The following is a 12,870-nucleotide window of genomic DNA, read 5'->3' as shown; positions in this document are numbered from 1 at the left end:
CTGCTTTTATCTTTACCCATGGCTTGTTCTTCTCTTTTCATTTTGTCATCTGTTATTCATATTTAATTTACCCATAGGACTTTCCCCTTTTTTCACCCCAAAGCATTTTCTTTTTCTTTAAGGATTTCTGGTTGATTCTATGCCTTGGGAATGGAAGACACCATTTAGAGGTGAGGGTGACCCCTACATTGGCCCAGTTGTTATCAGACGTCTTTATAAATTGTGCCCAGTCATAGGTATCACTTTCTGAAATGCCTTCGGTAAGAGATTAAAATTACAGTAAAACATGATGGAAGTGAAATGATACATGTGCATACAGATGTCAAAGCTATTTCAAATAATCTTATTGGAGACTCTTTCAGTGACTACCTTTAAAATGTAGTGATAACTTTTAAAACTGAGGATTTAAAATGTCACTATCTTAAGAGCAAGTGTTATTGGGCAGGTATGAGAGGAGGCTGTCTTGGAAATAAATTGGTTTGTCACTCAGGATTTTTCCCCCTATTCTCAGTGACCTACTTGTCTTCAGTGATATCATTTAAAGAATAGACAAACAAGGGCCTTTGGCCTTTATGGTAATGTGTGTGAACCCCTTTGAAGTCCAAGGGTGGAAAAGAGGGGATACATAGAAATACTAATAGTGTCTTTCTATTGAGGGATCTTTCTGGAAGTATTACAACAAACAAATGTATTTTGCAAGTTTTAAAATTATTTTATTATTTTAATATTTTTTTGATCCTTATTTTCTGTTTAACTATATTTAACTTTGTTCCCCTCAGGAAGTTTTTGACATGAAGTCTGAAGGACAGGCAACTGTAATTCAGCAGCTGGAACAGACCATTGAGGATCTGAGGACCAAAATAGCTGAGCTGGAGAAGCAGTATCCTGCCCTGGATGTGGAGGTGGCCAGTGGCCGTCATGGGGCTCACAATGGAGTGGCACCATTAGAAGGTGTCTGTCTTGAAGCTCTCAGGTTAGGAGAAAAGGATGTACATCATCAAAGGATTTTACAGGCAAAGTCAATCCAGACGTCCCCGACGGAAGAGGGTGGGATACCGACACTGCCTTCTGTTAATGCACTACCAGAGTGTCCTCCCTGCCCACCTGGGCCCGGAAGTGGAGACTCAGCTATGCCCTCCTCACCTTCTGGACCTCAGACAAAATTCTGCTCAGAGATTTCTTTGATTGTGTCTCCAAGGCGAATATCAGTACAGCTCGACACACATCAGCCCACTTTGCCTCCAGCACCTCCATCCCTTCCGAGGTCTGACAGTCAAAGACAGGCTGGGTCACAACCTTCCCATCCTTCTCTTCATACTGAGTCTGAAACCAGCCATCAATACTCTGTTTTCTCTTCCTCTGACAACAGCCATAGCATCCAACCCTTCCCACCTCTACCTTACACAGAGTCTTCCAGCTCCATGCCTGGTGTGGGCATGGTGGTCCCCCCACCTCCCCCTCTCCCTGGCACAACAGGGCCTGTTCTGCCCAGTACAGCCATCCCCCCACCTCCTCCTCTGCCTGGTACAGAATTGCTACCCCCCCCTCCTCCGCCTTTGCCTGGTGAGGGAATACCTCCTCCCCCTCCCTTGCCAGGTGAGGGAATACCTCCTCCCCCCACTCTTCCTGGAGTGGAAATACCTCCTCCCCCTCCCCTGCCAGGTGAAGGAATACCTCCTCCCCCACCTCTTCCTGGAGTGGGAATACCTCCTCCACCCCCTCTTCCTGGAGTGGGAATACCTCCTCCCCCTCCCCTGCCAGGTGAAGGAATACCTCTTCCCCCACCTCTTCCTGGAGTGGGAATACCCCCTCCCCCTCCTCTTCCTGGAGTGGGAATACCCCCTCCCCCTCCTCTTCCTGGAGTGGGAATACCCCCTCCCCCTCCTCTTCCTGGAGTGGGAATACCCCCTCCCCCTCCTCTTCCTGGAGTGGGAATACCCCCTCCCCCTCCTCTTCCTGGAGTGGGAATACCCCCTCCTCCCCCTCTTCCTGGAGTGGGAATACCCCCTCCCCCCCCTCTTCCTGGAGTGGGAATACCTCCTCCCCCCCCTCTTCCTGGAGTGGGAATACCTCCTCCCCCCCCTCTTCCTGGAGTGGGAATACCTCCTCCCCCCCCCCTTCCTGGACTGGGAATACCTCCTCCCCCCCCTCTTCCTGGACTGGGAATACCTCCTCCCCCACCTCTTCCTGGACTGGGAATACCTCCTCCCCCACCTCTTCCTGGACTGGGAATACCTCCTCCCCCTCCCCTGCCAGGTATGGGGATTCCATCTGTTCCCACTCCCCCTCCCACTTCTGGATCAGGCATCCCCCCACCCCCTCTGCTTCCTGGATTAGGCCCTCCACTCCCCCCTCAGGTTGGAAGTAGCACTTTATCAGCACCGCAAGTGTGTGGCTTTCTTCCTCCTCCGTTGCCAGCTGGCTTGTTTGGATTAGGGCTGAACCAAGACAGAGGGAGTAGGAAGCAGCCAGTGGAGCCTTGCCGGCCCATGAAGCCTCTGTATTGGACGAGAATTCAACTGCATAGTAAAAGGTAACATGAATTGGTGCTCATCTTTGCACAGTTTGTCAGTATGAGGGAGCATTTGCCTTTAAAACTCTCGGGGAAGTTACAATTTAATGTATTTTTAAGTACTGTTCTGAAACTTGTCCGTGGATTTTTTTACATGAATATTTAGTGCAGCATCTGTTATTTAAAAGTTTAGACTCTTCTCCAGGAGGATCAGAGGTACAAAGCAAATGACATATGTATATCAATGTATAAGATGTAGATATCTGTATAGCTCCTGATCAATCTTGGAAAAATGGAGGGATATAGTTTTCTTAGCATTCATGCTCTGTTGTCTCGTTCCAGAACCTCACTCTGACAAATAGCTTATAAATATACATCAAATTGAGGATATTTTCTTGCATCCTTTTGAAGGCACAGTCTTGTTTTACTATTTCATTTTGTTTACAATAGTCTTTCTTTTCCAAGATGTGCTCCACATGCCCTGTGTGAAATAGTTTTGAGAATTTCCTGGCATTTCTATAGGTAAACGGTGACACAATGTGAAGTCATAAAATCATACTTGGGAATGATATTTATAAAAGAATACTTCCCACTAGGTATGCTGGTGGCATATTACTTATCCATGCATAGTCCATAGCTGATGTCCCCTGATCCCTGGGACAGTGCTATGATGCATGGCTGAGGAATGTCCCAGCAGGGGACAAAACATGCTCTTTAAACTTCACTGGACTTCCTTGTTGAATATTTGAATTTTTTTTTTATATGATGTGGCATGCATTTAGAATAGGGTATTTACCAGGCCTCCTTCTCATCTGTTACACTAATTTTCTCTTCACTGAATCACACGAGGGGAGAAGAATCAATATAGTTCGATTACTTCTAACTTTGCAGCTCATTCTTTGTATAATTGCCATGTCACTTATATATACTGATGCATCCTTTCAAACCATGTGCCAAACTCATTTTATCCAGATACATTATATGAAGTTATTTTATTTTGTTGTTCCTTTGCTTTAAAAAAAAATAGATATACTCTTTTTTAGGTGGCATGACACGAATCTGCAGTCTGGAGTCAGATAACAGTGGGGTGAAGGGAAGTGGTAGAGAGATGGAGGATGCCACCTTGGATCATAAAATAATTCCTTTTTTAAACCCATCCATAATCCACAAAGCTGATGAGTCAAGTTGGAATTGTGAGATATCAGACATTTCCTGCCTTTATAGCTTATACTGAGAGGGGTTTTTCTTCTATGTTTCTATACAGTGACTTGATAACTAGGAATTCCTGGAAATTATTTTTTCTAGACAAAGGTTTCATTTTGTATTGATGGTATTTTAACTTTCTCATCAAGTTGATGAAACAAGTGGCAGTCTTAAAAAAAAAAAAAAGAGTATTCTTTCCTCCTGTTGCCTTCCTGTTGCCCTCCTTCCCCCCTTTTGCCTCGTCTTCCCTTCCTTCCATACTTCCTTCCTTCCTGACTTCCTCTCATCCTTTTTTCTCTCTTGCCCTTCTTTCCTTCTGTTCTTCATTTTCGTTTATGCTCACATTGATATCTTATAGTTTGGTTTGATGGCTGTTTCATTGGTCTTTTGCTTAACTTTAGAGACTCCAGTGCTTCACTTATTTGGGAAAAAATTGAAGAGCCATCCATAGATTGTCATGAATTTGAGGAATTATTTTCTAAAACTGCTGTGAAGGAGAGGAAAAAACCTATTTCTGACACCATCACAAAGACCAAGGCTAAACAAGTGAGTACTTGTGTGTTCCTTGAAATTGGACAGTATTTTGGGCATAAGTATGAACTTTCATTAGAAAAAAGAATGGGGATGGCTGGGTGGCTCAGTCAGTCAAGCATCTGCCTTTGGCTTGGGTCATGATCCCAGAGTCCTGGATCAAGTCCAGCATCAGGCTCCTTGCTCTGCAGTGAGCCTGCTTCTCCCTTCCCCTCTGCCTGCCACTCCTCTTGCTTGTTCTCTCTCTCTGACAAATAAATAAAATCTTAAAAAAAAAAAGAATGAAATTGTTTTCTGGGCTGTGTAACCTCCATAGTCCTTAATCAGATAGTAGAGGTTAGAATTTTAGGACATGTGGCTAAGTAAGACTATCCCAAATAGAACAACAAATAATTGTCTCTACTAAGTGATAATGTCCTGATGATTTTATCTGTAGCCTCATGATACATATTTCCAGAATTTTAGCTATTGCTTGTTTCCAGAATTAGTTGTCTAGAAATAACCTGTCAATTGATTGAAATTCATCTGAGAACTAGTATGGATGGAAAGAAAGGTAAAAGTGGGCAAAGAAAAATAAGTAAGAAGTCCAGTCCTTAGTAATCTATAATGTGTTTGGTATTTTGTGGAACTGGACACCTTTAGAATCCAGCTAAACAATCACACCGTATTTGACATATGGAAGAGTCTTACATCTAGTACCAACACCTCTATTCTGTGTTAGATCAAAGGATCTATCTTTGGACACCTGAGTTAGAAAAAGAATAGTGCATTTGGAGAAAAACAATAGTGCATTTGGAGAAAATCATTTGCAAGCAACATTTCCCAACTGATCCACCCAGTGGACTTGATCATGAAATGGTATTGTAGATTTCTCAAAGGTGTCATTCAGGGAAGTACAGTAACACTCCTCAATAATGAGCTCCAGATAGAAGGTATTACTATTGGTGTCCATCCTTCACCCTGAAATGGGGAGTAGCTACATTTCTTGATTCTGCTGGGTGGGTGAAAAAGTGCATGGAAGTAGGAGAATGGTGGGCAGCTCAGTCTTGGGGGGCAGTGAGAGAGACAAATGAGACCCCAAGTTCCCAGTATTCTCCTGGACTGTTCTTCCCAGATGAGTGGTAACCAATGGAATTTTTGCCTCTGACCTGGGAGTTGTAGCTAGAAGTATGACCCAGAGTTGTTCCCATTGATATTTATTTCAGAGCAGACACCTCCCATCATATGGATACTGACAAATCCAGCCAGGGAAGGATGGATTTGAATGGCACAGCTAGACCCCTCAAACCTCTAGTTGAGTGGATATGCAGCTCACCCCAGGCATTTCTATTATTCTGAAAATGATGCAAACCTAAACATTATGCAGTTGAATTTTTCAGAATCATTTGTTATAGTAAAGCTGGCCCCTGGTGACCTTAGGTCAGGGACTATGGTAAATTGGACAGTACCTGGCATATTGTAGGCACTGAATAAAATTTCGTTTAAAAGTAAACCAGCTGACTGAGGGAGGAGGACTATGCCTAGTAATGTCAGTGACTGTGCCTAGTAATGATTAAAGACCAGAAAATCCTTCATCTCATAATAAGTCAGTATGGCCAAGGTGGCAGTGCTAAGGTGAATAACGGTAAATGGAAAGCCACATTTTCTCTGGCAGATATAAATATTTAAAAAAAAATCTTTTGCACAGTACATTTGCATCTAGTGCACTTAGTCTGAATCCTACCTCTTCTCATGGACTGTGTCAGAGATGGGAAAACTGGGCAAGGAATATGGGCAGAGAGTACATATATCAAGGCTGTCCAGCAGCCAGGATTGTCACTTGACAAATGGGCAGATGTGACATAGGATGTCTCTTGTCTAGGGATGAAGTGATCAGAGAGGCAAATGATGCCTTCCTCATCTTCCATCACCACTTTTTTCTGTTGAGTGAACACAGATAAGGAAGATGCTTCTTATGTTATCAGTTACCAGTTACCAGGATTTCATGACTTATTTGACATAATATTCAGTTTTTAGCTTACTGAAATAAGATTTATGTTTAAATCATCAAAACTTGAAATTCAACTAGTTGGCCATCAGATGGCCTCTTTGCACATGAACAGTTCATCTCTACTGAACATCATCTCAGCATGCTCACCTTACTCTGGCAGTAAGACATTTTATAAACTATGGGTAAGAGACTTTGCCAATGTCATAGTTAGCACTTATGGATGGTGATGCTACTGTTGACTTTCAACTTCAAACAAGGTTAATGGAAGAGTCTCCATCATGACTCCTGACAAGCTTGTTCTGCATCTCCTTGGCCTGGCTCTTGGTACTGAGCTCTGCACTTCAGGTCTGGTTTTGGAGGGATGAGATTTTTGTTTCTTTTCTTTCTTTCTTTTTTCTGTATGTTGGAGAGAGAAAAATCTGCAAAGTGATATATTGCTGAAGAAACCTATTTTTATTTAACTTTGTTGCATTTGGAAGAAAAATCTATTTATTCCATCTACTTGAGACATTTATAATTTTGTTTAAGGAAAATATATTTTCAGGATGCATGCAAATAGTTCCCCTTTTTATGGGAAATGTATACTGATTGTATGTGCAGACATTTTGGTACCTCATGATTCATGTCCAGTGAAATGAATAGCCTTTAATGCTCTGGCATATGTTTATGGAGGTATTTCAAGCAATTCTTCTTATATACAATGGAAGCTAGAAGTTCTGTTTTTCTTTAAATATTTAAAAATAGCCAAATAATTTTTCTGTGATCTGTCTTCTTCTTGAAAGTAAGACTGTGGTCAAATGCACTGGTATTTAATGAGGTGCCTGTGCTGTTTTTACTCTTTCAGAAGAGACATTTTCAGCGTGATAATAGAAGATTCTTTCGCTGGGCACATTGCCGTTTGGCTTGAGGAGAAAGAGGGTTACTCTCTGGACACCTAGTCTAGTAGTAATGATGGATATCTTGTATTTCTAAACCCCCTTTCCTCAAGGAACCTAAAATGAAGCATTTCTTATTTTTTTCATGGAATATATATATTTCTGTGATGACTTCTTAGTTTATACTTTATTTTAAAGTATTTAAAACATAAGGAGATTAGCTGAGACGGTAAATGTGTGATTTGATGTCGTTCTTAACCAAATGAGTGTGACACTTCTACATCATAATTTAAACATCAACCTGCTAACTTAACAACAATAACCCTGTTTTGTAAGGAATCAGGAGGAAAATAGAAAAACCAGTTTTTTATGAGACCTGTGTTTAAGTGCTGATATGCATACATACTTGCCCATTATTAAGGAATGCTCTAGAACTAGTAAACATTTAGCCCAATCTCTTCTCTGTTGCTGGGGTAATCCAGGAATATTGATGTTGATAACGATCTTAAGTCACCTCAGGATCTCCTGTGTTCCACTAAAGGTTAAGTTTAACCTGAGTTTATCAGCAGAAAAGTGAGAATTGATAGAGCTGCCTCACAAAGAAGTTTCTAGTTAACCCTGTGTCAAATGAGGTCATAAACAAATATATTTTGGTAAACATGGCAACAGTTGTAGTAGGAGCAACAGCAATAGTAATAATAGTGCTAATTATGACAAAAAGAACCCTGGAAACCACAAGGCATACTGTCCTTTATTGACCACATGCCAGTCATTGTTTTTAGCACTCTACTTATACTAACTCATCTAATCCTCCTCATCCTATGAAGTAGACCTCATTATCACCAGTATATAGTACAGAAAACTGAGTTGTAGAGGGGTTAAATAATGTTTCAGGCTAGTAAGGGGCCAAGCTCAGGTTCAAACTCCAGCCATCTGGCTTTAGAGCCCGAGCTCTTGATCATTAAGTAAAAAGTATGGATGTGAAGTATTTTATGTAAGTGTGAGTATACTATTTTATTTATCTGGAGACCAGAATAGATACTTGTAGAAAATAATTTGAATTTGTATTGATTTTCATATATATGCTCAATCTTTAAATGACTAGTTACATTTATGAAATTGTATGTGAAGATAGTTTTAAAGCATCTTCCATATTCTAACAGATTTTGACAAATACATAAACTCTCATGCCACCAAACATGACATTTGCCCAGTTAAATAAAAGTTTATCTGAGAGATGTGAACTTGAGGCACATAAGCTTCCATAAACAGTAAGGACGAGGGTCACTTGCTTGCGTTGGCATGTAAGTTCTGGTTGGAGGTTATAGCCACAGTGGTTAAACCTTACCAAATGTCAAGTGATGATACTTTTGATTCATTCCATGACACAAAAAGGAGCCATTTTTATAAAATACGCCTTAAGTAAATAAAGTCTAATCATACTTAAAAAGTCTGTAAAAAAACATGCTCCCCACAATGTAAATTTACACACAGAAGTTAACAAGAGTGAATAAGAAGAATCTGTGTTATTTTTTAAATAAACTGACATTTGTATAGCCACTTAATGCAACACAAATGAATCTCTTTCTGGGTTTCTTCTATTTATCAGATTAAAATGCTCTGCCCAGAGAATGGGAGAGAAAAACAAGTCATGATAGTTAAATATTTGTTGGGCTTTTAGCCTCTGGAAATATGATTAGAAAAATAGATAGTTAAATCTGCTACTTATTATAAGGGGAGGTAGTAACAGGATTTGTTAGAATTCCCATTTAATACAGATATAAATGTTAAGGAATTAGACATTTGGTATCCTGTTCAATCTTTCTATTGTGTTTGCTGACCTAACCTCTAAAAACGCTGTTTTTGTGTGTATTGTAAAAGCCCATAATGACGGGAAAGGAAGCATTCATTATTCAGATGTTCCTATATGGAAGTGTATAATGTAATGCTTCTTTTTTTTTTTTTTTATTGTGTTATGTTAATCACCATACATTACATCATTAGTTTTTGATGTAGTGTTCACGCAAACAAGGAATCATGGAACATGACATGGAATAATGTAATGCTTCTAAGCATTCTTACCTGAAATAGTAATTGCCATTATAAGGCATTGGGAAATTGTGTGTGCTATACATCAGATATTGTCTACTGCTGCAATACTGGCCTGCATGAAAAGGAAAAAGGGGTATGTATTTTACTCATGAATCTCTATTTATTGCAAATGTTTTACTATTATCACTGGATATTTCAGTGTAGGCTGGATGATAATCTGAGTAGCAGAAATCTCGTTTTTTTATTGATGTTAATTTTTCCTATTATAGCTGGCAAGGGTGTGTTTTGGTTGATTTGGGCAGTTATATTGGTCATCTAGACTGAAGACCTAAACTAATGTCTGAAACATGAAGTATCTTATAATAAGACAATTTAGATTTGTTTTGGGGATACATAATAAGCATTTGGTACTTTGTAACTTTCAGCATAACATCTGTTTTTAATAGAATACATTCCTATTGCAAGCCTTAAAATGTATTTACGTAGAAAACCACATCAAAATACAAAGCTATAATTAGACAAACATAGGTTTTGTGGAATCTGGATTTCTTTTAGATGTTGAAAGATTTATTATTTTTTGAAGATGCTATTCCCATAACTATTTGTAGAGCATACCCAGTCAATTCAAAGAATGCAAAAATAATAACCTCTATTTTTAAATTTTCTTTCAGCCAAAAAATTGTTTTTATACTTCTGAGTAAATGGCAAAAAAACCCAGAAAACAAAAAAACAAAAAACAAACCAACAACTACCAGCATAAAAAGGAAATATAATTAGGCTAGTGGTCCTTGACCTTGCTAGATTATATATTAGGAAAATTATGTTTGATTAATTACACATTGAAATTACACAAAACCTAATCATGATGCTGAAAGTTAATTCTTTTTGACTTTATATTCATATACTATAATGATACTAAGGTTCTTTTGCATTAGATGTATAAGAAGGGGGTATTGATACTTAATGGCTGAGATGTTCTGTTTGCCATGATCTATAGGCATTGAAGAAATAGTTGTTTGGAAAATTAATTTACAATTCATTACCTTATTATGATTATCTATGAAAACTGAAAGTCATCCTTGCAAAAAAGTAAGGAGAGATTTTTCATCATTTACAGAGTCTAATTTCTATAATTTAGAGCAGGTGATGGGAGAGCATTTTCTCAGTACTGCTAATATAAAGAGTAGCAACTACTGCATACAGCCCTGGAAAACTAAAGAGAGGGAGCACCCCTTTCTTGACCCGAGGAGAACAGTTTATCCATTTCAGCAGGGAATACAGTGAAGAAGAGAGGCTACTAGGTCAGGGAGGTTTTCTGGAGGGCTAATTTATTACTGTCTCCATGAGAGATAGTATGAAGTAATTCAAGTTTAGTCACTTGAATTACTCTTCAACTTTCACACTATATCCTAAAATAGTAAGTGCTGCGGGTGGTCAGGAGGAGTTGAACAGGGCACACAGGCTGGACTTAGCATGAGGTTGTGCAGAAGAGATGAGGCTTGAAGTAGGCCTTGAATTTATTTGGTTTAGATATGTAGAGAGGATTAAAGGATGCATTTTGAAAATAGCACCATGAGCAAAAATTTCCTTGAACATCATTTAAAACCAGGGGAGCCTGGGTGGCTCAGTTGGTTAAGCGTCTGCTTTCGACTCAGGTCATGATCTCAGGGTCCTTGGATCAAGCCCCACAATGGGCTCCTTGCTCAGCGGGGAGCCTGCTTCTCCTGCTTGGGCGCACGTGCTCTCTCTCTGTCAAATAAATAAATAAAATCTTAAGAAAAACCCATAGTAAATCTGTCAGGTTTTTTTTGTTTGTTTGTTTTTAAGCACTCTTCTCCTGTGTGTGGGAAGCTCCTGTCTGACAGTTTCAGGAATGTGGATGCAGACTGTTGATATATTTGTTTCCCTTAGCTGAGTATGTTTCCTTCTCATCCTCCTGTCAAAAGTCTTTAGGCTTATATTAGACATAAGAGTGAGAATGGAATTTCATAAATTAGACCTGAAGTTGATTTCTGATGTCTTGGTACTACATAGCGGAATGTATGTTTCTTTACCATGGACAGCAACTCTGTGTTAAATTATCCCAGAGCATAGAGAATTGTATCTGATTTGACTCACATAGTTACATTTATGATAGCCCCTACCTTTTCCCTGTGGGAAGTGATGCACTATATTTTAGTGTGACCTAAGCTGGAAATTGTTTCTGATTATTTGAGGATACAACTTTCAGACTTAGAAGAAAAAAATAAAGTTCTTATTCATGTCTTTATACTTTTATTTAAAACTTTTTTGTTGTTTCAACTGAAATATAAATTTATGTTCCTTTTCCAAAACCATGATTTCCAACATTTCTGCTTTTATTTTGTTAAATGTTAATATAAGAATTTTTAAAATTACTTAATTATAACTATATCTGAAGTATTACCTTACAAAGGAGGTGGGCCTTCTAGATCAACAGAACAAGGAGTTTGGTGGGTCCTCTTGCCAGCAAAACAGCAATTAACTGTGAAAAATATAACAAAAATTATAAAAATATTCATTTAAAGTCTCCGGCAGTTGGCCTAAGGGTATAAAGGAAATAGAGAAACAATCATTTAAGAAAATCTACCAAGACTCAGTAAGAATAGTGAGAGTCTGAGATATTTGAGCCATGGCCTACTCCATTAGCAGCCACCTTAACTCTGTTACGGAATCTCTATCCCTGGCATGTACAGCTGAGAAAACAGAGATCTCTCTCCCTTGCAGCTCTGTCTCAGGTTATAGTTTTACCTTAGGAGAGGAAGGATTCTGGCACTCCTAATTTCCCTAGTCTACTGTTACAGAACCTCTATTCCCAGGCAACCATGGAGAACTAAGGAAAGGAAGCCGAGAGGACCCTCTGGGGATCAAAGTCAACTCTGGAATCAGGAAGGCTGTGCACCTGTGGTAGGCTGTAAACACTAAGGAGCAGTCACAGCAAGATATGGGACACCATGAAAGCATTCCCCAGACCTCATACAGACTTCATCAAAATTGAGTGCAAGAAGCTTCACTGGCACAGGAGTCTTAATCACACTTTTATTGAAACATTGACTGAACTATAAGCTACTTTGACCCAGGGGCAACTGCTAAGCCAGGCTTAAAAATAATATCAGTCATTCCTAAAAGTCTGGAAGCTGTGTGCATGTTCATGCTACACCCTCTCAGATGCAATTAGAGAACATCCAAGTTACTAGCTCCTTCGTGGCTGAATGTGGGGAAAAGTTCCATAAACCCTGAACTGTTAATAGTAGCCTCCAAGGCACGCACCCCACCCCCCACACATAATTATTAAGGGTAAAACGCTAAGTGGTTAGGGAGACTTCAGTATAATATTTGGCTCAGTACATGGTGCCTAGGTAGTCAGGCTAAAAGATAAGATGATAGGGGAGGATGTGTGCAGGAACATCTGATAATGCACTGTAGCAGATACGTTTCACAGAACTAGTCAGGCCAAAATAAACAACTAAAAAATAAGCAAGCAAACAACAAAAACAAGCCCTGGAGCAAGGAAGGGGAAATCAATATCCAGAGTTACTACACTATATTATCTGAAATGTCGTTTTCAACAACAATATGAAAACTACAAAGAAATAACAAAGTGTGACCTATATACGGGAAAACAAACAGGCAAACAAGCATTAGAAACATTTTACAAAGAGGGCCAGATAGTGTGTTTAACAGACATA

General features: G+C 39.4%; 1 protein-coding gene across 1 annotated transcript in view; it reads left to right on the top strand.

Moving 5' to 3' along the window:
- Window positions 1–12,870, top strand: part of FMN2 (formin 2) — a 372,324-nt gene that overhangs the window by 104,878 nt on the left and 254,576 nt on the right. Inside the window, exons 5-6 of the mRNA XM_036076720.2 lie at window positions 780–2,533; window positions 4,117–4,261. Of these exons, the coding sequence (XP_035932613.2) occupies window positions 780–2,533; window positions 4,117–4,261 (1,899 nt within the window). The remainder of the gene's footprint in view (window positions 1–779; window positions 2,534–4,116; window positions 4,262–12,870) is intronic.

This window comes from Halichoerus grypus, chromosome 7 (genome assembly GCF_964656455.1).
Source record: "Halichoerus grypus chromosome 7, mHalGry1.hap1.1, whole genome shotgun sequence".
Classification (NCBI taxonomy): domain Eukaryota; kingdom Metazoa; phylum Chordata; class Mammalia; order Carnivora; family Phocidae; genus Halichoerus; species Halichoerus grypus.
Note: the sequence above shows the minus strand (reverse complement) of the source record. Positions and strands in the feature narration are given on the sequence as shown.